Source organism: Chelonia mydas, chromosome 24 (genome assembly GCF_015237465.2).
Source record: "Chelonia mydas isolate rCheMyd1 chromosome 24, rCheMyd1.pri.v2, whole genome shotgun sequence".
Taxonomy (NCBI): Eukaryota; Metazoa; Chordata; order Testudines; family Cheloniidae; genus Chelonia; species Chelonia mydas.
In genome coordinates, this window is record NC_051264.2 from 14973202 (window position 1) to 14998703 (window position 25502).

At 49.9% G+C, this 25502-nt stretch overlaps 1 protein-coding gene and 1 non-coding gene across 2 annotated transcripts; both read right to left on the reverse strand.

Moving 5' to 3' along the window:
- Nucleotides 1–1796: 1796 nt before the first annotated feature.
- On the reverse strand, nucleotides 1797–23729 carry LOC102946884 (trypsin-3). The gene is made up of 5 exons (XM_037883212.2): nucleotides 23682–23729; nucleotides 20632–20791; nucleotides 3568–3821; nucleotides 2251–2387; nucleotides 1797–2014 (listed from the first exon to the last, which is right to left on the reverse strand). Exons 1-5 carry the CDS (start codon nucleotides 23719–23721, stop codon nucleotides 1853–1855), a joined length of 753 nt encoding a protein of 250 aa, XP_037739140.1. The 5' UTR covers nucleotides 23722–23729; the 3' UTR covers nucleotides 1797–1852.
- LOC114021417 lies at nucleotides 20194–20321 on the reverse strand. The gene has a single exon (XR_003565983.1). It is a non-coding gene; the product is annotated as a U6atac minor spliceosomal RNA (small nuclear RNA).
- Nucleotides 23730–25502: the final 1773 nt, after the last annotated feature.

A 25502-nucleotide genomic window follows, 5' to 3' on the forward strand; every position in this document is an offset into this window, starting at 1 on the left:
AATGTCATTGGAGGACCTCTAATTCTTGTGCTCTGAGAAGGGGTAAATAACACTTCCTTATTTACTTTCTCTATCCCCGTCATAATTTATAGAGCTCTGCCATATCCCCCCGTAGGTGTCTCTTTTCCAAGTTGAACAATCCCAGTCTTTTAAATCTCTCCTCAGATGGAAGCTGTTCCATCCTCCTCATCATTTTTATTGCTCTTCTCTTCACCTTGTCCCATTCTAATATATCTGTTCTCAGATAGGGCAACCAGAACTACACGTAGTATTCAAGGTGTGGGCATACCATGGATTTATATAGAGGCATTATGATATTTTCTGTCTTATTATCTATTCCTTTCCTAATGGTTCATAGAATCATAGAATATCAGGGTTGGAAGGGACCCCAGGAGGTCATCTAGTCCAACCCCCTGCTCAAAGCAGGACCAATCCCCAATTAAATCATCCCAGCCATGGCTTTGTCAAGCCTGACCTTAAAAACTTCTAAGGAAGGAATCATAGAATCATAGAATCATAGAATATCAGGGTTGGAAGGGACCCCAGAAGGTCATCTAGTCCAACCCCCTGCTCAAAGCAGGACCAAGTCCCAGTTATATCATCCCAGCCAGGGCTTTGTCAAGCCTGACCTTAAAAACCTGTAAGGAAGGAGATTCTACCACCTCCCTAGGTAACGCATTCCAGTGTTTCACCACCCTCTTAGTGAAAAAGTTTTTCCTAATATCCAACCTAAACCTCCCCCACTGCAACTTGAGACCATTACTCCTTGTCCTGTCATCTGCTACCATTGAGAACAGTCTAGAGCCATCCTCTTTGGAACCACCTCTCAGGTAGTTGAAAGCAGCTATCAAATCCCCCCTCATTCTTCTCTTCTGCAGACTAAACAATCCCAGTGCCCTCAGCCTCTCCTCATAAGTCACGTGTTCCAGTCCCCTAATCATTTTTGTTGCCCTTCGCTGGACTCTCTCCAATTTTTCCACATCCTTCTTGTAGTGTGGGGCCCAAAACTGGACACAGTACTCCAGATGAGGCCTCACCAATGTCGAATAGAGGGGAACGATCACGTCCCTCGCATTCTATTAGATTTTTTTAACTGCTGCTGGACATTGAGTGGACGTTTTCAGAGAACTATCCACCATGACTCCAAGCTCCCTTTCTTGCATGGTAATGGCTAATTTAGACCCAATCATTTTATATGGATAGTTGGGATTATGTTTTCCAACACACACTACTTTGCCCTTATGAGTGTCGAATTTCATCTGCCATTTTGTTGCCCAGTCACCCCCAGTTTTGTGAGATCCCTTTGCCACTCTTCGCAGTCTGCTTTGGACTAGCTTGAGTCATTTTGGATCGTCTGCAAACTTTGCCACCTCGCTGTTTACCCGTTTTTCCAGATCATTTAGCTAAAGCCGTTGCCGCGGTTATGTATGGCACGCCCACTCGGTGTTTAAGCCACACCCACTCAGTGTGGTGCTCTGTCCCCCTCTTCTGGGGGCTGGGGATGCATCTAGAAGTTGATAAGCCTTCGAACAGAGCTGGTTCTTTTAGCTCAGGCGGCAGCGGCCCAGGATTTTAGATGCAGAGGTCATGGGTTCGAGCCCCACTGTCAACCTCCCACATGGGTGCATCGACAGCAAGGCTTCCTATGGGGAGGGGAAAGAGGGGCTATGTCTCAGATGGAGGAAGAGAGCAGATGCAGACAAGAAAGTGACAGAGGCTGGTAGATCCGGTCCTAGGTGCAAAGGAGACAATGAGCCACGGGTGTTTTTTCACACTGTTTATTACAGGAATCTCAGTTCCCTGGGGAAGAGGCAGTGGCAGCTGTGGCTTGCTTCTAGCAGGTGATGGAGGCTTAGTTGCTGGAGTTCTCCCTTATAGTGCCCCGGATCCAGCTGGTGAATCTGCAGACTTTGGTGTAGACGCCCGGCTTGCCTTTTGGTGCGCAAACCTGTGATCCCCACGAGACAATGCCCTGGAGTTTCCCATTGCAGACCAGCGGGCCACCAGAGTCACCCTGCATGGGGGAAGGGGGATGGGGAGGTGGGGAGAGACAGAGAAACCATCTCCATGGTAATGATAAGACCACTGAGCTCACCGCATCAGTAGAACTCACAGAACTTTACAAAGGAGATCGGGATCCATTAGTGATCCGGTTGAGATGCATTTCCAATTCCGATGGAAAGTTCCCCAAAGGTGACCTCGGGGGTTTGCTCTCATCTTCCCCTTCCCCACACTGCCCCCCACCCTTACCTGGCAGGAATCCACACCTCCTTCCTTCACACCAGCACATAGCATGTTTTCGGTGATGGCCCCGGGGTAAGATTTATCGCAGTCCGTGTTGTGCTGGATGTAGACTGTCCCACACTGCAGAATGTTGGGGTACTGCACTGGAACAAAAAGTCCCCAGAAGTTCACTGATGAGTTAAAGGGTGAGAGAAAATGCTTTCGCCCGTCTAGACGTAAAGCAGCATCTGTGTCTCAGTGACCACTCAGCACTTTCGTTCCAAGGGGAGCTCCATCTGAGAAAGAACTGGGGCTGTGTGATAAATTCTAACTTATGGGAGTGGAATCTTTCCCTGGGAATTTCAGAGTGGCCTAGGTGAGTTAGGTGCACAAAATCCCAGCCTTCATGGTTAGGGGTTGGTGGCAAAAGGGGAAGAAGGAGAGTGGGGATTGCAAATGTTGTTGTTTCCAAATGTTTTTTTTTCACAGTTGTGTCATTGAAAATAAAAAATGCATCAAACGTTTGAAATTTGGAAATCATGTCAAAATTTCAAAGTTTGGAAATCTCGCCAACTTTTTGAAGTCTGGGGAGCGCATCAACATTTGGAAATTTGGACTCTCGTTGCAATTTCAAAATTTGGAATCTTGTTGAGATTTTGAAACGTGAAATCTTGGTGAAATTTGGCAAGCATGTCAAAAGATCAAAACTGCCTTGCAAATCTCATTGAAATATTGAAATCTGCTAGTCACATTGAAAAACTGAAATTTGGAAATCTTGTCAAAATTTTGAAATTTGAAAATCTCATCAGAATTTCTAAACGTTCAAAATTTGACCAGTCAGTTGAAAAGTAGATGGGAAATGGTCACAAAAATTGTAGATACATGGCAGTGAATATTAGGTAGGGAGGACCCCAGACTGTGGTAAAATGTTGGCTTTGAAATAAAGGGACAAATACAGAAACATCTGATTTGTTACTGTCACAGAATTCAAAGTGCCCTCAGAAAGTATCTATATATCCATCCATCCTTATACACATTCACCTGTCTTTACGCATACCTATCATCCATCCATCTCTCTTCAGACACTTCCATCCATCCATCATGACACACATCTATCTATCTATCTATCTGTCTTGGCCAGGAACACCTATTTAATGGTGTGTCTACCCAGTGCACAGCTGCCATAGTATGTCGGAGGAGCTCCAGAGAGGTCTGAAAGGCCATCGCAAGGGTGTTCAAAGAACTCTCACTGCAGAACATCTGTGGTGCTCGCCCCTGCAGGACCCCATATTCCCTCCACCTCCCTTCCGCCCCCCAGCGCCCCATTGCAGATTGCTCCTGTACCTTTAAGGGTCCGGACCGTGCCCCATCCGGACACCAGGCATTCCGTGTTGGGTTCAGGGCATCTGTCAGGCAGGCGGATGGTTTTGACGTAGTTGTTGAGGTTGGCCGTGCTCTGCAGCTTCAGCAGCATGATGTCGGAGTCGTGCGTGGTGATGTTGTAGCTGGGGTGAGGGAAGGATTGGGTTGATTTGATGCACTGCTCTGTCCCCTCGCTGGTGCTCAGGCTGTACTCCCCCAGGCGAATGGAGATGGGTCTGTAGCAGGGACATGGCACAGGGAGCAAGATAAAAATAGCTGAGACCTCACCTGGGACCTCCCCTCTTCCCACCTTTCCTCCTTCTACAGCTGGGGACTCTCTCCTGGGTAGCAGTGACTCTGAAAAAGATTTGGGGGTCATGGTGGGTAATTGGCGGCACACGAGCCGCAACCCAAACAGCTAATGTGATCCTGGGAGACATAAACAGGGGAATCTTGAGTAGGAGCAGAGGGGTTATTTTACCTTTATATTTGACTCTGGTGTGACTATAGCTGGAATCCTGTGTCCTCAATTCAAGAAGGATTTTGATCAATTGGAGAAGGTTCAGAGAAGAGCCAGGAAAATGATTAAAGGATTAGAAAACCTGATTTATAGTGAGAGCTCAATCTAGTTAGTTTAACAAAGAGAAGGTTAAGGGGTGACTTGATCCCAGTGTATAAATACCTAGATATGGAATAAATATTTAATTACCGGCTCCCCAGTCTAGCAGAGGAAGGTCTAACATAATCCAGTGGCTGGAAGTTGAAGCTAAATAAATTCAGATGGGAAATAAAGCACAAAGTTTGAATGGTGCGAATGATTAACCAGTGGAACAATTTACCAAGGGGTCTGGTGGTTGATTCGTCATCATTGGGAATTTTAAAATCAAGACTGGATATTTTTCTAAAAACTTTGCTCTAGGAATTATTTTGGGGCAGTTCTCTGGTGTGTGGTACCGGGGTGGGGGGTGGGGGGGGGGTGGAAGGGGCGCAGGGAATCACTTTTCCCAAAAATGTTTTTGGTAAACATTTTAAAACCCATTTTTGGTGAAAAACAGTTGCAAAAACAATTAACAGGGTTTTTTAGTTTGTTCTGTTTTCAAATACCCTTTCGGTTAAAAAAAAATCATTTTTTTGAAAACTGTTTTTGATTAAAAAGCCTGTCTTTGAAAACCATTTTCTGTGCAAAAAAATCATTTTGTGAAAATCATTTTTGGTCCAAGTGTATGGTTTTCATTCAAAACCTGAGAAATTTAGCTGCAAATGAGAGTGCTTAAAAATTACATCTGATGAAAATTACCACCTAAAATTACCTTTCAACTGAAAAATGTTGGTTATAGCTACAACCTTCAAGCCACAAGAGCAAGCAATCCCATAACTCTTCACAATGGGAGACTAGTGAATAGCACATATTGAAGAACGCATTTCTGTGATGCTGTGTGTGAAATGCACAACAAAGGACTAACACAAACACCTCCATTTTAGTAATGAAGATGGCTAGCCTTGAGGTTATGGTGAGAGTATGCTGTCTGAGAGACCTAGGTTCTAGTCCCTCCTTGAGCAAGTCACTTAACTTCTTTGTGTCTCAGTTTCCCCATCTCTACACTGCCCTAGTTCAGAGGGCTGTTGTAAAGATAAATACGACTGTGATGCCACAGTGCTGGGGGCCAAGTAAGTACTTTAGAATGATCAACAAAGAGCTGTTTTTAATGCTTCAGTTCTTCCCAGCTCAGCGATTTTTTGCTATTCACCCAACTCTATTCATGATAATTACGCTTAATGGAGTACGGGAATATAATAATTATTATTATTATTATATAATTATAATATAGAGGGCATGTTCCAAACATCGCACATGCATGAACATAGCTCCCTGTGAGAAAGTGAAGCAAATGACATTAACCCCAGATGGGGAAACTGAAGCAGAGACTGATTACAGTCTGAAGTCATTTGCACATAGACTATCAAGGACTATAAGCTATGAAATTCATCTCAGCCCCATAAACCACGAGATTCTTCCAGGCTCCCAACAATATCTTTTCATCCTAGAAGAGCCAATCTAGTATACTGCTTTTGTGAATTTGTTCTGGAGTCCTTGGCTGGGTTTATACTACTGTTAGGGTGAGTTAAAATGTATGTTTTTTTGAGGGAATTTTGGCTCAGTGAAATATTTCACACAAATTTCCCACTGAAAATGCCAATTTTTGTCAAAAAACAAAATGCCCAAAAACTGTCAAAAATTTGGCCATATATAGATAGGTAGGTAGATAGATAGTCTTATTCTGAAATGGCACCGCTGCACCTTGTGAGAGTTATAGCATGGGAACCTTGTGTCCTCCCTGCCACCCTCCATTCTCCTCCACTTTCCAGGGTCTCCAGCTGGACTACATCTCCCATGATGCTCTGCAGATGTCCAACATTTAACCCTAAAAGCACATTGCATCATGGGAGATGCAGACCAATCAGGGAACCCAGCCTATAGAAGAGAATGGGAGCACACTGCAGCCCAACTACACCTCCTGTGATACACTGTGGCTGTGCGATATTAACACTTGTCAGTTGACCCAATGCTAGAGGAGACACTGTGGTGCATCATGGGAGATGTAGTCCGACCAGGAAATCCAGCCTATAGAGAAGAATACAAGCGGAGAGTGTGAGACACCCAGACTATATCTCCCATAAGGCACTGCGGTGACTTTCCATATGGAAATATTTCAGATCTTGGATATTTTGCCAAAAAGCCCTCAAAATTTCCTGTGGAAAATTTGCAAAAAGATGATTTTTTTCCCCCTCCGCTTTCAGTGGAGGAAAAAAACCAACCCATTTTCTCACCAGCCCCAGCTGTACACACCCTTCCAGAGGGAGGGGAAGGGCGGATGAGCGCGGCTCCCTTTGCAAGGTCTCCTAATCCTCTGCCTTTCTACGTCGGATGCTTTTAAGCAGAGACGCCAGCAGCTGGTTATGGCTGGGTGGTGATTCCAACCAGAGACAGACCGCAAAGCCGCCACGTGAGATTTATCATCCCAAGCAATCTGGTGACTAAGGTCTACTCTGCCTAAGAAAAGCTGCCCGATGTAAATAATTACTGAGCTGATTTGACTGAGGGTTAAACCAGTTTCCGTGTGTCCACATTGTGGGGAGCAGGGTGTCCCGCCATTTCATCTAGACCAGTGGTGCCCAAACTTTTCCTCTCACATCCCCCTTACCAGTAATTGGTGTCCATGCCCCCCAGGCTGGGAGCAGAGTCATGACCAGGCCAGGGGCTGTGGGCGGGAGCAGAGCCGGTGTGATAAATGAAGGGGGGAGACACCCAGCCAGCCAGTAGCTATACAATCCTTCTCAGTAGCTGTTCTCTAATTGCTCTACCTGTAAAGGGTTAAAAAGTCTCACTGCGATGCACAGGTAAAAGGAAGTGAGTGGGCACCTGGCCAAAAGAGCCAATGGGAAGGCTAGAACATTTTAAAATTGAAAAAAGACTCCCCTTTTGTCCATCTGTTGTTGTTCTCCCTGGGAGATGCAGACAGGGAAAGAGCGATGCTGTAAGAAGCTTGGGGCCAGGTATGAAAAATCCTCGGTATCATACCTAGAAATGAGTCATTTGAAACCCCAGATATGTAAGCAGACCAGGGGATCGGTGGCCAAGCAAAGGCTGAGAGTGGGGGCCAAGCTGCAGCCAGGAGCAGGGGCCAAGGGCTGAGCTGCAGCTGGAAGCAGGGCCACAGGGCTCAGAATGGAGCCAGGGCCACAGCTGCAGATGAGGGAGGGGCCGTGGGGGCTGGCATGGGCCTCGCTCTGCCCCCCTGGACGTTCCTCCACGCCCCATCCCACCGTTTGGGGACCACTGCTCTAGACGGACCTAAGAACAGTTGAGTTAAAACCAGGGCAGCGTTTCCAGAAGAGGCAAGATTCTAAAATTGAACCTCCCTGGCAAATCTGCTTGGGCCTGTCCTGTATCTTGCTGCACTGCATCTTTTCTATAATCCAATAAATTAGAGCCAGCTGAGATCTGCTTCAGGACATCTGGCAAAGGGGAAACATGGTGGAGTTCCTCAAATGCAATATGCCTAGACTTGGAAGGATATGATTTTTATTAATCAGTGTTGATTGCACTGCACACACACAGACCATGGGGAAAATGTTTCCATGGATGATGATCAAAATGTAGCAAAAGGCAAAGCAAGGAAAATGTGGCTCAAGCCCTTTGGATTTCAGGCTCTTTGTTTTGTCCGATTTGCCACGCGATGCTGGCAATTTGTGTTTCACCGGCTACAAAGCGTTAACTTTTTGACTCCCCACATCTACTGCCGTTAAATAATCGTGTGATCCCTCCCTGTTGTTTGCCCCCTGCGATGACGAAAATTTAAATAACTAAGAACAGGGGGGAAAAGATGCTGGAAATATATCATTTTGCACTACTGTGAAAATTTAAAATAATAAAAAAAAGTACAAAGAAGCGTCAATATTGCCCTTCAAAATGATCAAAAAATAAAAGCCAAATTCTGCCAAGCCCAAAGATGCAGGGGGGCAGGCTGGCTGGACCATGGATCTGATATGGGTTGAAGGCTGGGAGATACCTGGCTGGGTGGTCCCCTGTGTCTGAAATGGGGTGAGGAGATGGGGGACGCTGGGCTAACAAACAAACAACAAAACGCCGCCCACAATATATGTATTTTGATGTTATCATTTTCCTTACCTTATCCTCATGTGGCACCACAAGCTGGAATACAGGGGTGTGAACTGGCAAGCGCTCCAACGTGTCCCAGGTTGCGCCACTGGCATATTAAATCTTTGAACTGGCTGAACAAAAACCGGCCAGGACGGTTGAAAACCGGCCAGGTGGCAACCCTAGAAGTGGGGGGAGGGAATACACCGGGCTAGACGGGCCATGCATCTAAGCTAGATTCATAGAGACATAGATTCCAAGGCTGGAATGGTCCACTGTGATCATCTAGTTTCAGCCCCTGCAGAGCTCAGGCCAGAAACCTGCCCCAAAACTAATTCCCAAAGCAGTTCTTTTAGAGAAACAGCCAGTGTTGATTTAAAATCTTTCAGTGATTGAGAACCCACCATGACCCTTGGTAAATTGTTCTCATGTTAATTACGCCATATTTCCCATCTGAATTTGTCTAGCTTCAGCTTCCAGCCGCTGGGTGGTGTTAGACTTACCTCTGTGAGACTGACGAGCCCATTAGCAAATACTTGTTCCTCATGTAGGTGCTTATAGACGGGGGTCACATCACCCATGACCCTTGTCTTTGTTAAGCTTTGTTAAGGCAGATGAAATTCAATGTTGATAAATGCAAAGTAATGCACACTGGAAAACATAATCCCAACCATACATGTAAAATGATGGGATCTAAATTAGCTGTTACCACTCAAGAAAGAGATCTTGGAGTCATTGTGGATAGTTCTCTGAAATCATCCACTCAAAAGCAAACAGAATGTTGGGAATCATTAAGAAAGGGAGAGATAATAAGACAGAAAATCTCATATTGCCTCTATATAAATCCATGGTACGCCCACACATTGCATATCACATGCAGATGTGGTCACCTCATCTAAAAAAAGACCTATTGGAATTAGAAAAGGTCCAGAAAAAGGGCAACAAAAATGATTAGGGGTATGGAATGGCTTCCGTATGAGGAAAGATGAATAAGACTGGGACTTTTCAACTTGGAAAAGAGACGACTAAGGGGGGATATGATCGAGATCTATAAAATCATGACTGGTGTGGAGAAAGTAAATAAGGAAGTGTTATTTACTCCTTCTCAGAACACAAGAACTAGGGGTCACCAAATGAAATTAATAGGCAGCAGGTTTAAAACAAATAAAAGGAAATATTTCTTCACACAACGCATAGTCAACTTGTGGAACTTCTTGCTAGAGGATGTTGTGAAGGCCAAGACCATTAGAGAGTTCGAAAAAGAAATCAATAAGTTCCTGGAGGACAGGTCCATCAATGGCTACTAGTCTGGATGGGAAGGGATGGTTTCCCTAGCCTCTGAAGCTGGGAATGGATGACGGGATGGATCACTTGATGGCTCACCTGTTCTGTTCATTCCCTCTGTGGCACCTGGCATTGGCCACTGTCGGAAGATAGGATACTGGGCTAGATGGACCTTTGGTCTGACCCTGTGTGGCCGTTCTTCTGTTCTGATAGACGGAGCTCCTGGATTCTCTCACTCTAAGGCAGGTTTTCTAACCTTTAATCATTCTCATGGCTCTTCTCTCAACCATCTCTGTTTTATGAGCTCATGGATCTGTTCTGGGGTGGGGGACACCCAGTTCGATGAGCCTCTGTAGCTGATCTGGGATGGGGGACACTGAGCTAGACAGACCTGACATGGGAGGGGAGCCTGGGCCAGATGGGTGCATGGGTCTGATTCGGGGGGGGGGGGGTAGGGAAGGGTGGTGGATACCAGTCTGCATCCAGGGCAGCAAGGAGTGGGTGAGGATCCCGGCCTGGACTGGCCCATTGTTCCATCTCTAACGATTCCTGTGTTGCTCTTATATATTCCTCACGTACACCGTGTTGCCCTGATACCGTTGGCTGGCATTCACTGTCCTCAGGCGCTTCTGTCAGTAATGCTCATGCCAGTTGGCATAGACGTGCAGGTGTGAAAATCCAGCTGCGTACACAAGGTCTTTAATTGTTTCCCAGATGCCACCGGGAGCAGACTATGGAGATGGCATTCATTCAGAAGAAAAGGCCTAATTCCATGTTTAATGATGGCTGAGGTATAAAATCAGACTTTCAGATTTTGGGTTTCCTACGATTTTCTGCCACTTAAGGCGACAGGGTGAATGGGATCTAAGAGTTTTGTGGACCATTCCCTCTCCCCCTCACATACACATTTTTTTCCTTTTTCTTTGTTTCCTTTTTCCCTTTTCTCCATCAGGGCTGGTCCAAATTTTTCTGGGGAAACTGTTTTTCGATGGAGAATTGTTTTTTGGACAGTGCAAAATTTACTGTGAAAAATGTCTGCTCTCTGGAAGAATTTTAACATTACATCAAAAAGAGAACACCCCCAAACCAGCAAGTTGTATCTAAAAACAGCAAAACGTCAGTTTGGAAATACTGCCTCATGACTCATGGGAACTGCAGTTTAGTTGCCTCATGCCACTGTTTTCTTTTATGGGCTGGACTCCCCATCTGGACTACATCTCCCATGCTGCACTACAGCAACTCACAAGTCACGGTGCATCATGAGAGCTGTAGTATTTTTCAAGCACTGAAAACAAAAGGCACTTAACTCCCAGTCCCCTCGCCCCCACACATTCCGTCCAGCATAAGGATTGGTTATTAAATAGATCACATTGACACTGAAAGGTTTCAGAGTAGCAGCCGTGTTAGTCTGTATTCTCAAAAAGAAAAGGAGTACTTGTGGCACCTTAGAGACCAACCAATTTATTTGAGCATAAGCTTTTGCTCAAATAAATTGGTTAGTCTCTAAGGTGCCACAAGTACTCCTTTTCTTTTTATTGACACTGAAGTGACGCAATTAGATGGATAAAGGGCAAGGGGCGTTTGCTGACCTGATTGTGCTGGGCACTGCACAGACCCCAACCGAGATGAGGACATCACCACACGAGTTATACCCACAGTTATACTCTGCAGCCACGAGGGCTAGAAATTTACCTTTGTTTTTAATGAAAGTTATGAACCTGCAGAATCTGTAGATGTCGTGTTGGCTGCCGGCCAAACATAGTCCAGTGGCCACGTCTGACCTTCCTGCACCACATCAGGCTTTCCTTCCCCAGGGGCTCATGCTTCAAGATCTAAATTCCCCGTTACAAACAGGTTCCCCACTGCCAGTGATAATCTCGTGATTTTTCCTACCAATCGCAGAATTTTTGAATCAATCTTGTGGGTTTTTTTGATGCCTGTCTCAGGACCTGTTTTCTGCCAGTCTCATGGTGTGTTTTTTTTTTTTAAATCACAGTTTCATAATTGTAACCCCAGCTCATTGTAATCTCATGATTTTTAAATCAGTCTTGTGGTTTTCTGATGCCAATCTCATTTCTTGGCATAAAAAGCCAGTCTCAGGGCTTTTCATGCCAACCTGTTGCTTTTTCTCAGGGCTTTGAGGTGAGGACACTGCTGGCTTTGCAGTGAGGCAGACATCTGAAAGCAAGGGACAATCTTTTCCCTGCCTGCATTTGTGCCATTCCAACCCTCTTGATTTCCAGCCCTTCCCGCCCAAGGCTACAGAGATACACCTACACAGGGCGGTTCTGTCTGCATCTCACGCCCCCGCTCAGCATCACCTTTGTGCAATTCAGGGGAGTGAAGGCAGTTCTCAAATCGACAGCTGTGTGGGTAATGGCAGATCCAGGCCTTGAGCCACGGAGCAGAGATTTGTTGGGGAAGGAAGAGAGGTGCTGGGGGCCTGGCCCCATTCACTCCAATGGAGTTACGGTTGATTGTCACCAGCTCGGGATCTGGCCCCATTGACTCCAATGGAGCTACGGCCCATTGACACCAGCTGGGGATCTTGCCCCGTTGTGTTAATGGCCTAGAGGTTGGGGGAAATGTCAGGTGGACGTTGTCCTTGGAGGCTACTGTGCTAAACTCAATGGTGTTTAAAAGAGCCCTGAATCCAGGGAGCTGAGATCAAGGGAATTAGACAGCAGGGCAGAAGCAATCTGGGGGCAGGGCGGACAGCAAATTAGACACAGATTTGCAACTGATCGGACTGCAGCCAAAAATACACGCAAAGGCCATTGCTACTCTGGGCCGCATACTTATTGCAGATTATTCATGTTATTACTGCCTACAGGTGCTGCACAAAGACACACCGAGACGCTGCATGGCTGCGTTCTGCTCTGGGCAGCACATTCGGGGCTAGGTGCTGAGCCCCAGCTCCCTCAAGGTATTTCAGTGCTTAACTGCTGCCCAGCGAGGTACTGAGGCCGAGAGACGCAGGGTGTTCTAGCCAAGAGGCCGGGAAATGATCTAGAAGGCAGAGGGACTGATTTCGGAGGGAAAGGCAAAGGCTGGGCTGGGCTAAGGTAGTTATGGTGCGTCTACGCTGTGACCCGGGGTCATGGGGCTACAAAATTGCAGTGTAGAGGTGTGGGCTCGGGCTGGAGCCCAGGCTCCGAGACCCCAAGAAAGGGAGGGTCTCAGAACCCGGATCCAAACACCCACACTGCAGTTCTTAGCCCCACAGACCAAGTCACCTGAGCCGGCGACTCGGTGCTGTGGGTTTTGTATCACCTGTTTCGATGGGTATAAATTCCTGGGCACCCTTTGGAAAACCTGCCTCTTTAGCTGTGAGGACTATCCTCCCTGTCGCACAGATGGGGAAACCGAAGCATACGGAGGCTAAAGGACTTGCCCAAAGTCACCCAGGAAGTCTGTAGCAGAGCAAGGCCTTGAACACAGCTCTCCCCAAGATTGATCCTTGGAACAACTGCCCCAGGAGCGGGAGCGGGGCCAATTCTTTGTCATTCAGAAGCTTTCCGTCAAGATTGGGCGTCTTTCTCTCAAAGCTCTGCTCTAGCTCAGCCACCAGATATGGGCTTGAAATCTGGAAAGGGATGGTGTTAAGGACACACAAGCAAGAGGGAGCTTGGGCTGCGTGCAGGAATCCTTGGGGGAGGTTCTCTGGCCTGGGCTAGGCAGGAGATCAGGTTGGATGGGCAGAACGGTGACTGCTGGCTTTGGAAACTATGAATTATGATGTGAAACTTTGCAACAGGGCATTTCTCAGTTGGAAAATGCTGATTCCTCAAAAGCAGACGTATCAATTTTGATGAAATTTGGTTCTTTGGGAAGGAGCATTCTGATAGGTTCAAAACTGACGTTTTATAGCCGTTTACCCAGCCTCCCTTACACACCTTAGCCCAGTGGTTTGCGCACTCTTCTGCAGTGTGGGAAACCCATACTCAGATCCCTTCTTCCCATCCAGCAAAGGGGAATTGAACACAGGTGGTCCACATCCAAGTTGAGTGCCCTAACCCATGGGCTAAAGGTTATATCACGTCCACTGGCCATTTTGGGGATGGCACCTAAGACCCCCTAAAAAAAGTTTGGGCCAAATCTATTCACTGAATTTGTGTTCAATTCACAAGTAATTTAAGGGCAACCAAGACTCCATTTTCCCCCAAATCAATTATTCACTGTCCAAAAAATATTTCTCCAGAAAATTTTGTCTTTGTGATTCTTCTCCTGCTTTAGGCAAAGTTAGCATTGTGCTTCTGGTGAATTAGGCCTGTCCTGTGTGTGTATCCCACAACCGGGAGCTCTTTTGCGTTGGTAAATCACTAAATTAAAGTGAACTTTTGGAGGAATTAATTTGTAGATTCCAAGACCAGAAGGCATCATCTGGTCTCCCTCCTGTGTCACACAGACCAGAGAACTGCCCCAAAATAATTCCTGGAAACACATCCACTCTTGATTTAAAAGTTAGCAGTGATGGAGAATCCACCACGACCCATGGTAAATTGTCCCAGTGGTTAATTACCTTCACCGGTAAAAATGAATGCCTTATTAAGCTAGTCTCAGCAGAGCTGCATTAGAAATTTGGACCAGTTAAACTCTTTTTGGGGTGATTTACTTCAACCAGTGCAATTTCAGGCTGGGGTTTGGACTATGAGTAGACTTGGGATAATTCAGTTTGTCCCTGGGATTTGTCGGGTTTCATCTCCCAGCCATCAGATCTTGATCTGCCTGCCTTTGTCTGCTGGGTTACAGAAACCTCGACCCTCTGAAATCTCGTCCCATTGGAGGTGCTGATAGACCAGGATCAAGTCTTTGCCTTCTCTGGGAGAAACTCAATAGATCGAGCTTCAGTGCCTGGCTGTAAGGCAATTTTTTCATCCCTTAGATTGTTTCTGTAGCTCTTCTCTGACCCCACCCTGATCTCCTGACATCCCATAGGCACCATCTTTATGAGTTGCCGGGGGTTGCTCGACCCCTGCTCTGCCCCAAGCCCTGCCCCCACTCCACCCTTTCCCCCAAACCCCCACCCCGCCGCTTTCCACCCCAGCCCTGCCCTGTTCTGCCCCCTCCCCTGAGTGCACCCTGCCCTCGCTCCTCCCCCTCCACCCCAGTGCCTCCTGCATAGCGCTGAACAGCTGATTGCTGATGGGAGGCACTGGGAGGGAGGAGGAGGAGCTGATTGGTGGGGCTGCCAGCAGGCAGGAAGTGCTGCAGGGAGGGGGAAGGGGAGGAGCTGATTGTGGGGGGCCGCTGAGCACCCACTATTTTTTCCCGTGGATGCTCCAGCGCTGGAGCACTCACAGGGTCAGCACCTGTGTGACATCCTGTTTCATGAATTCCCCATCCCCACCCCCGAGCCAGGTGTAGTCTCCAGCCACGGTCTCCCTAATGTCTTGTCCAGAGAGGGCCCCACCTCCCGGCTCCTACTTGCCATTCCTCTGGTTCTCCCACCCAGGGTCACGCTCACTGTCAGCCACAGCATTGCCACAGCTCATGGGTGGTTGGTTCCACCAGGACGCCTGGGTCCTTCCCAGGGTCACTGTTTTCCAGGGTACAGCCCCCTGGCTTGGAATTGTGACCCAGATTCTTTGTTCATAGATGTGGGAGCTGGCATAGGCTGGATTAACATGTGTGTTCTAAGAAGGAAACTTTTCCAAGGGAAATCTCTGTGGTCAAAAAATCTCGCAAGAAAACTCTGATGCCAACATTTTTGATGTGATTTTCTTGTTTCATTTTGACAATCCTATGAAATGTTTGATTTTGAATTTACCATTTCAATGCATTTTGATTATATTATATTATATTATAAAAATCAAAATGAAATGAGTGGACATTATTGAAATCAAACATTTATTACCTTATTTCAACAAGGCAATTTGGCATTCTCAAAATGAAACAGTCTGACAGTTCCAAACCTAAATTCTTCAGAATTTTTGTTCTATGGAAGATTTAGAAATGTCACTTTTTTGATCCGGTTCAGGAAAAATAACTCTCAATTTCTGAATTTGCTGCAGAATCAAACTCTCTGTTTCTAACCAGCTCTACACAGGAGTTTGTATCCATTTAACTAAATTGATTTAAAAACACAACTGTAGTTAAACCAGTGCCTCTTGTAAAATGAACTGTGGAGCAAAGGGAGATACACACACGTGAGGGATTTGAAAATGAACTGAGAATGGAGAGAAAGGCATAAAAGGGACATTGCCTATGTAATATTTTTGTTTGACGTGACTCCTTTCTAGAGCTGAGCAAATCATTTGCAACACATAATTTTTCTGACATACATGGGTGGTGCGTATCATAGCCTGGGCAAAGCTGGGCCTCCCCAAACAGCCCTGCATGGCCCCGCCCATGCTCTGCCCAGAGGACACCCGCCCCTGCTTGCTGCTTCCCCCTTGGCCCCAGCCCAGGCAGGCTGCTCCTCTTCCGGGAAGAGCCCTGGGGCTGGGGCTAGGGCAGCCGGCCTGGAGCTGGGACTTGGAGTGGCTGGGGCTTTGCAGCGCTGGGGGGGCCCTGTGCGCTAGGGCCACGGCGCCGGGTGCTGCAGGGCTGGGGGTGCTGTGGCTGCTGGTGTTGTGGCTACCTGCCCTGTGCTGGGGAGGGTTGGGGGCATTGGGGCTGGGGCCCTGGCCCCCGGCTCTCCAGGGCTGGGGGTCCTGGGGGCCACGCTGCCCACCTGGCACTCCAGGGTGGGGGCTGCGTGCTGCCCACCTGCCTGGCGCTTGGGGGCTGGGGGCCACATGCTGCCCACCCGCCTGGTGCTTGGGGGCTGGGGGCCGCATGCTGCCCGCCTGCCTGGCACTCTGGGGCTGGAGGCATTCGAGCAGCCCGGAGCTGGGGGAGGGGGAAGGAGGGGCTCTGGACTTCAGCGGGGGCAGAGGGGTGGGCCTCGGGCAGAAGGGGTGGACTGAGCTGGGGGCTAGCCTCCCCAAGTCTGTGGTTCACCCACCACCCATGCTCACATATTGCATTTGTCTTTCTCCCTTGAGCGGAGTACAAACACTGCAAGTATACACAAGCTTCTCCACGAGGAGAAATTTCCCAGTCATCAGCCCGAAGTGTTCAAAAATCGCGAGTCAGGCCCCAAAATCATTAGATGAGCTGGGCAAAGAAAGGATCTGTCGTTCACTGGCAATTCTGAATAAGCGGAAAAAAAATTATTGAACCGAAAATGATTTTTTTCTAAATTTCCAGAGAATCCAAAAGCTAAAAAATTAATCACAGGCTAAACACAATGTTTCATTTGCCCTGAAACAAAATATTTCATTTCAATCCTTTCGTGACATTTTTAATTAAAAAAAAAATCCTGCAGGAAATTGCTGAACAAAGACGTCCTTTCGAATTGAAAAATTAAAACGTGTCATTTCAAAAATGTCAGAATGCAATATTTAGATTTTTTTTCCTGAATTTTTATCTTTTAGGATTTTTCCCCGTGAAGCAATTGGGTGAAATCAACATGAATTAATGAAATCTGCATTTTTAGCTGAAAAATATCTGCATTGTTCACCAAAATTAAAAAAAGGGTTTAGTCAAAAGAATTGCCCGAGTCTAGTCAAAATAGGACTAAAATAGGACGTGGGATTCAACTCTCATCCCCGATTTGTTATAGACAATAAATCATTCCACCAGAAGAGGATGCCACGTGGCCTACTGCAGGGGCGGGCAAACGTTTTGGCCTGAGAGCCACATCGGGTTTCCAAAATTGTATGGAGGACCGGTTAGGGGAGGCTGTGCCTCTCCAAACAGCCAGGCGTGGCCCAGGCCCTGACCCCTATCCGACCCCCCTGATTCTCACCCCCTGACAGCCCCCCCCGGGACTCCTACCCCATCCAACTCCCTCTGTTCCCTGTCCCCTGGTGGGCCCCTGGGACCCTTGCCCCATCCACCCCCCCCCCGCTCCCTGTCCCCTGACCGCCCCTGGACCCCCCCCCCCCGACTGCCCCCCGCCGCCCCATCCAACCCCTCCTCTCATTCCTGACTGCCCCCCCACAGGACCCCTGCCCCATCCAACCACCCCTTCTCCCTGTCCCCTGACTGCCCCCGGAACCCCTGCCCCTGACTGCCTCCCCCATCGCTCCATCCACCCCCCCTTCCTGACTGCCCCCCCAGGACCCCTGCCCCATCTAACCACCCCTTCTCCCTGTCCCCTGACTGCCCCCGGAACCCCAGCCCCTGACTGCCTCCCCCATCGCTCCATCCACCCCCCCTTCCTGACTGCCCCCCCAGGACCCCTGCCCCATCCAACCACCCCTTCTCCTTGTCCCCTGACTGCCCCCCCCGGAACCCCTGCCCCTGACTGGCCCCTGCCGCCCCATCCAACCCCTGCTCTCCTTCCTGACTGCCCCCCTGAGACCCCTGCCCCCATTCAACGCCCCTGTTCCCTGCCCTCTGACCGCCCTGCTCCCTATCCACACCCCTGCTCCCTGACCACCACCCCGAACTCCCCAGCCCTCTCTCCAACCCCCCCGCTCCCTGTCCCCTTACCGCGCTGCCTGGAGGACCGATGGCTGGCGGTGCTACAGCCATGCCGCCCGGCTGGAGCCAGCCACCCACCGCGCAGCACAGAGCCGGGTCAGGCTGCGGCTCTGCAGCCCCCGTGCCCAGAGCATTGCGCTGGCGGGGCAGTCAGCTGAGGCTGCCGGGGAGGGAGAACAGCAGGGAAGGGGCCGGAGGTGAGCCTCCCGGGCCAGGAGCTCAGGGGCCAGGCAGGAGGGTCACGCTGGCCGGATGTGGCCTGCGGGCCATAGTTTGCCCACCTCTGGCCTATTGTTTCTAGCCATAATGATGCAAACTACGAATGCTGGCTGATAACTTCAAAGCCATTTAAAGCATTGGGATGTCCAATTCCCAGACAAATAAATGGGAACTGGGCATCAAAATCCAGTGGCTGGCTTTCAAATCCCAGCCTAACTCCAGATCTTCATTATAGTGTTTTGCTGGTACAGTAAAGGGCTTAAATGTTGCGGAAATCAGGGTTGGTAATACGCTAGAAATGACATTTATCATGACTGGAGCTAGGCAATATTTTTCAGCCAGACCTTTTTTTCTGGTGAAAAATCCAAATTCGGCAACACTGACTATTTTACGAATTCGTATTGGTTTCCAAATTGTTCATTTAAAACCAAAATATGAGAAAATCCAAAATGTTTCTTGTCGACAGTTGGAAATTTTGATTCAAAATTTCCTTTCATTTGATTTTGAAAAAACATTAAAAAACGCTCCGTGTCAAAATGAAATCTTTCATTTCAGGTCAAACAAAACGTTCCATCCCGCCTGAAACAAAAAAGTGTTGTTATACTTTTCAATTTGCTGTACATTGTGAAAAATGTCAACCCCACATAATTTCCACCCGATTTTTCAGCATTGCCAGTGGACCGAAAAATCGATTCTTTGCTCAGCCGTATTTCAAGGCATCAAAACCGATATCGAGGGAGAAATTTCCCTTCTGCTTCCAGAACTGCCAACCCCACACATTCCAAAGTCGTGAGTCCAGCCCCCCAAAATCACGAGATTGGCTTAAAAATCAGGAAATTACTCGTAATTTTTTAAAACTACAGATCAAATACAGCAAGGAGCGCAGATTGTTATTATTTGTTTAAATTTACCATCTGGTTTCAGACTCTTTAGATTTCTCAAATTTTCCAGCTTTTCTCCCCAACTAGGAAGGTGGAAACTTACTTTTCTTATTATAATGGAAGCCGAGATACTCTCATAGTCCCTGGACTCCAGGGGCTGGGGCTTGGAGAAAAGCGCCACTAACTACTGGGGGACTAGTGATAAAATAGCAACACTGGGCCTGAACCCCAGCTGGTGTCAATTGGTTGTAACCCCACTAGAGCCAATTTATGCCATCTGAGGATCTAGTTCACATTTCCAAGTACCTTATACAGATCAGGGCCCCATTGTGCTGGGCATTGCACAGACACACAGTCAGGGACAGTCCCTGCCCCAGGTGGGATCAGGGCCCCGTTGTGCTGGGCGCTGCCCAGACACAGCCAGAGACAGGTCCTGCCTGGAAGCTCTTATACTCTACAAAACCAAGGCCCCAACAGAGAGCAGGAGAAGGATCATAGAATCATAGAATCTCAGGGCTGGAAGGGACCTCAGGAGGTCATCTAGTCCAACCCCCTGCTCAAAGCAGGACCAACACCAACTAAATCATCCCAGCCAGGGCTTTGTCAAGCCTGACCTTAAAAACCTCAAAGGAAGGAGATTCCACCACCTCCCTAGGGAATCGATTCCAGTGCTTCACCACCCTCCGAGTGAAAAAGTTTTTCCTAATATCCAACCTAAACCTCCCCCACTGCAACTTGAGACCATTACTCCTCGTTCTGTCATCTGCCACCACTGAGAACAGTCTAGATCCATCCTCTTTGGAACCCCCTTTCAGGTAGTTGAAAGCAGCTATCAAATCCCCCCTCATTCTTCTCTTCCGCAGACTAAACAATCCCAGTTCCCTCAGCCTCTCCTCATAAGTCATGTGCTCGCTGAACTCTTTCCAATTTTTCCACATCCTTCTTGTAGTGTGGGGCCCAAAACTGGACACAGGACTCCAGATGTGGCCACACCAATGTCGAATAGAGGGGAATGATCACGTCCCTCAATCTGCTGGCAATGCCCCTACTTATACAGTCCAATGAGCCTTCTTCACAACAAGGGCACACTGAAAAACTTGGTTAGATGCCACAAAGTACGTGGCAATGCCTTAACCATATGCATGTTGTAAAGGTCACTAGGACCTCTCCCATCCTTATCAAGGGGAGTGCGAACCTTCTCACCTTTCTTACTACACGTATGGCAAAACGTGTTCTGAATCTCCCACCTCACACATCCAGGACAACTAGCTAGGGTCCTTATACAGCTCCCATTTCCATAGCTTCTAGGCCTCTTTCCCCTCATCAGCCCCCCTGTGAAGCAGGGCAGGGCTGTTATCCCCATTGTCCAGATGGGGGAAACTGAGGCACAGGCCGGCTCAGTGATCTGCCCAAGGGAAGTCGGCGTCAAGCAGGGAATGGAAGCTGGGTGTCCTGAGCACCCGGCTCAAGCTCTAGCTGACGGGCCCCCACTCTCTGCGTCCCCCCTCCTGGTCCTGGGCTACTTACCGCGCAGTGTCGCAGTGGGCGGCCGTCAGCACCCAGCCGGGGTCGATCAACACCCCCCCACAGCGCACGATGTTGGCGGAGCCCATCAGGGCCACCTGGTAGCCTTGCTGTTGCCGGTCACAGGAATCTCCCCCAATGATCCGCTCGTCCTCAGCAGCCACTAAAGTGTGTGTGTGGGGGGGGAAATTTCCGTGTCCGAGCTAGGGTTGCCAACTGTCTAATTGCACCAACCCAAACACCCTTGCCCTGCCCCTGTCCCGCCCCTTCCCCAGGCCATGCACCTGCCCCGTCCTTTCTCCAAGGCCCTGCCCCCACTCATTCCAGCCCTGCCCCCACTCATTCCAGCCCCCCTCCTTCCGTCACTCGCTCTCCCCCATCCTCACTCACTTTCACCAGGCTGGGGCAGGGGATTGGGGTGCGGTAGGGGGTGCGGGCTCTGGGTTGGGGAGTGGGTCTGAGGGGTTCGGAGCACGGGAGGGGGCTCCGGGGTGATCCTGGGGCAAGGGGTTGGGGTGCAAAAGGGGGCTCCCGGCTGAGCCTGGGGCAGGGGATTGGGGTGTGGGAGGGGGCTCAGGGCGAAGACTCTGGCTGGAGGGCGCTTAACCATGGGTGGCTCCTGGAAGCGGTAGCATGTCTGGCAACGTCTCCTAGCTCAGGGGCGGCCAGGCGGCTTTGCACGCTGGTTCTGCCTGCAGGCACTGCCCCTGCAACTCCCATTGACTGCAGTTCCCCGTTCCAGGCCAATGGGAGCTGCAGAGTTGGCGCTCAGGGCGGGGGCAGAGTGTGGAGACCCCCCTGTCCGCGCCTTCTCCTAGGAGCCGCTGCTGAGCCAGGCAGGGGTCCCTGGGGCTGGGCCAGGACCTGGAATGCTGCAGGGGGAGAGGGCAGAGGGATGGGGGGAGCTGGGATCATGGGGGATGTATGGGGGAGTGTAGGGGTTCAGGGATTGGGGGACATTGTTTGAAGATGTACGGACATGTGCGGACCATTTTAAACGGTTGGTGGAGACTCCTGCTCATGGCAGCGTAGGCTCGAGGGCAGGGGATGTGGGGAGCACAGGGGGAGGCGCAGGGGAGTACATGGGGTGGGGAGCTCAGGGGGGTGGGGTGAGGGAATACGTGGGATGGGGGAGTACATGGGGTGAGGATCACAGTGATTGGGGTGGGGGAGTATGTGGGGTGGGGATCACAGGGGGTGGGGCAGGGGAATACATGGGGTGGGATCACAGGGGATGGGGTGGGGGAGTATGTGGGGTGGTGTGGTGTGGGGAATTACGTGGGGTGGGGAGCTCAGGGGGTGGGTGGGGCAGGGGAGTATGTGGGGTGGAGAGCTCAGGGGGTGGGTGGGGCAGGGGAGTACGCAGGGTGGGGAGCACAGGGGGTGAGGTGGGGCGGGGGAGTACGTTGGGGGTGCACAAACATTCTTCCTGAGCCATTAACCGTCCTTGCCCAGCCATCCCCTCGTGTCTGACCCCCCATGCTTCCCCCAGAGCCAGCCCCCGAGCTGTCCCTCCTAGCTCCGCTCTGCTACCACCCTGGGTCACCCACTGGGTGCTCGGCAATGGCGGGGCCTCCTGCCGCGTCTCACAGACAGACAGACACGCTGGCATACACAGACGCATGCACGCACACGCAGTAACACACGCACGGTAACACACACGCACATACAGTAACGCACACAGATAGACGCAGTAACGCACACACATACACAGGGACACACACATGCACACACACAGCAACACACACATGGTAACACACACATGCATATACCGTAACACACACACACAGTAACACACATACGCAGTAATGCACAAACACTTGCATGCACATACACAGTAACACACACACAGAGTTACACACACACACTGTAACACACGCGCACACAGTAGCCAACGCACACACATATACAGTAAAACATACGCACAGACCCAGTAACACACACATGCATGTGCACATGCCCCCCGCACTCATGTGTACACTTTTAACATGTACACACAGCCCTGTGGCTACACACACAGACACAGAAACACTCACAGAATCATAGAATCATAGAATATCAGGGTTGGAAGGGACCTCAGGAGGTCATCTAGTCCAACCCCCTGCTCAAAGCAGGACCGAACCCCGACTAAATCATCCCAGCCAGGGCTTTGTCAAGCCTGACCTTAAAAACTTCTAAGGAAGGAGATTCCACCACCTCCCTAGGTAACCCATTCCAGTGCTTCACCACCCTCCGAGTGAAAAAGTTTTTCCTAATATCCAACCTAAACCTCCCCCACTGCAACTTGAGACCATTACTCCTTGTCCTGTCATCTGCTATCACTGAGAATAGTCTAGATCCATCCTCTTTGGATCCCCCTTTCAGGTATTTAAAAGCAGCTATCAAATCCCCCCTCATTCTTCTTTTCCGCAGACTAAACAATCCCAGTTCCCTCAGCCTCTCCTCATAAGTCATGTGTTCCAGTCCCCTAATCATTTTTGTTGCCCTTCGCTGGACTCTCTCCAATTTTTCCACATCCTTCTTGTAGTGTGAGGCCCAAAACTGGACACAGTACTCCAGATGAGGCCTCACCAATGTCGAATAGAGGGGAACGATCACATCCCTCGATCTGCTGGCAATGCCCCTACTTATACAGCCCAAAATGCCATTGGCCTTCTTGGCAACAAGGGCACACTGTTGACTCCTATCCAGCTTCTCGTCCACCGTCACCCCTAGGTCCTTCTCTGCAGAACTGCTGCCGAGCCATTCGGTCCCTAGTCTGTAGCGGTGCATGGGATTCTTCCGTCCTCATGCACAAACATACACAATTACTTTACTCATGTATACGCACATGTGCACACACAGAGACACACACACATCCCTGCACACGCTGACACACGCACTCAGACACAGACACTTACACACTTGCCTGTGCCATCTACAGACGCTCACGCACACCCCCTCATGCACACGGACGCTCGCCCAGTCACCCACACTCACGCCCACACCCACAAAGGCACAGCCACTCCCCCGCACACACACAGACAAAGACTCGCCCTCCAGCCCCCTTTCACCTGAAGCCAGCAGCAGCATCGCCGTGGCCAGCAGCATCATGTCTCGGGTGGGCAGGCGGCTCGGTGCCCTGGCCTCCTGGCTGCTCGAGGCTGGGTGGCACAGCTTGGCGGGGAGCCGATGGTTTATTAGCAGAGAAATTCATCACCCTTAAATCCCTGCCGGCCCCGCCTTCCCTTGTCACCGGTCCAGGAAAAGCTGAAGCTTGTTTGGCGGGGAATACGCCCTACCGATGGGTGCCTTGCCCCAGAGGCAGCGCGGAAACTGACCTCGCTTGCCACGGCCTTCCTGGGACCCCCCGATCCGTGACTCAGAGGCCACTGGAGTGGGCACCACGAGGCTTGGACACAGGGCTGGCCTTACGGGTGGGAGATGTGGGCCACCGCCCAGGGTGCCATGGTTGGCGGGGTGGGCGCCGTCAGAGTGCCACAAGCTGGAGGGCCTGGGTGGAGTGCGGGCGAGCCGGGGGGGGCTGGATCCCCTGGCCAGCCAGACTGGGGGAGCCACCAGTCTGGCAGGGAGGCGCAGACAGAGGGGCCCTCCCCTTGCTAGGTGGTTGTGTGGGGGGGTATGGCTGGGAGAGCCCCCAGGCTCAGAAACTCCTCCCTGGGCAGCTTAGCTGGGCTTTGGGTCCAGGAGCTGCTCCTCACGCCCTGTGCCCCATGCTGTTGGTCTCAAACACAAAGAAAGGGAGCCAAAAAACAAGTTTGCCCAGGGCGCCATGTTCCCTCAGGCCGGCCCAGCTCGCACAGCAGTGGCTGTGTGGAACCAGCAGCCGGCAGGCCGGGCATTAGGGCCCTCATGCAGGGCTGCGTTTAATGCCCTCCTCTGCCCCTGAATCCTCGAGAAGGTCACTGAGTTGCTCCATGCCTCAGTTTCCCCAGCTGCCTCCCGGAATAATAGCCCTGCCTCCCACAAGTGGTGAGGGCTGATAAATGCATTAGAGATTGCAAGGGGCCCAGGTGATGGGGGGGAGGGCAGGGAAATATCTGAAGACGGGTAGGATCTAGGAAAAAAAAAAAGGGGGGTTGAAGCATGTCTGTACATATGCTATTTTGGTCATGGGTGTCACACATTGGTCTACAGATGTCTGTCCCCCGCCCTCCCCTCCCATCCTCACGCCTCAAAGAATCCCAGCACCTCACAAACATTAGTGGACTTTATCATTACAATGCCCCCCCACCCCACATGCTTGTTTTAGACATAGGGAAACTGAGGCACAATGACTTGCCCTCAGTAACTTGCCCCCACAGTCTGAGGTGGGAGTCAGGATTTGAACCAGGGTCCTAGATTGGTGTCTTAATGGCAAAAAAATGGCCTTTCCTTGTGCCAAAACCAAAGCTGCCCACCTGCAAACCACCCACAAAACTTTGCGGCCCACTCAAAATTACCCATGATCCTTCGCTGCCCACAGGCAAATCACTCACAATCCTTTACTGCTCGCCTGCAGCTCTGGCATGACGGGGCCCTGATCTCAGCTGGGGCAGGGCCTGTCACTGTGTGTCTGGGCAGCGTCTAGTTACTTAAAGCAGCCTGGATTTCTGACGATGGACATTCAACTGCTCTGAAACCTGGGCCCCTTTATGGTGTCCCAGAATCAGATCTTAGTTGTGGAAACCTTGGGTGTGTGGATTTTCTCCTTGACGATGGTCTAGCCTGGTTTCAATTAAACCTGGTTCTAATCAACTTAAGCTAGGTAAGTGCTTAGTGTAATCATTTTTATTATTAGCAATAATAAGGCAAACAAATACGGGCATTCACCCTGGCACTGGCGTTATTTTTAAGTAAAGCAGTGCTATTATCCCCATTGTACAGAGGGGAAA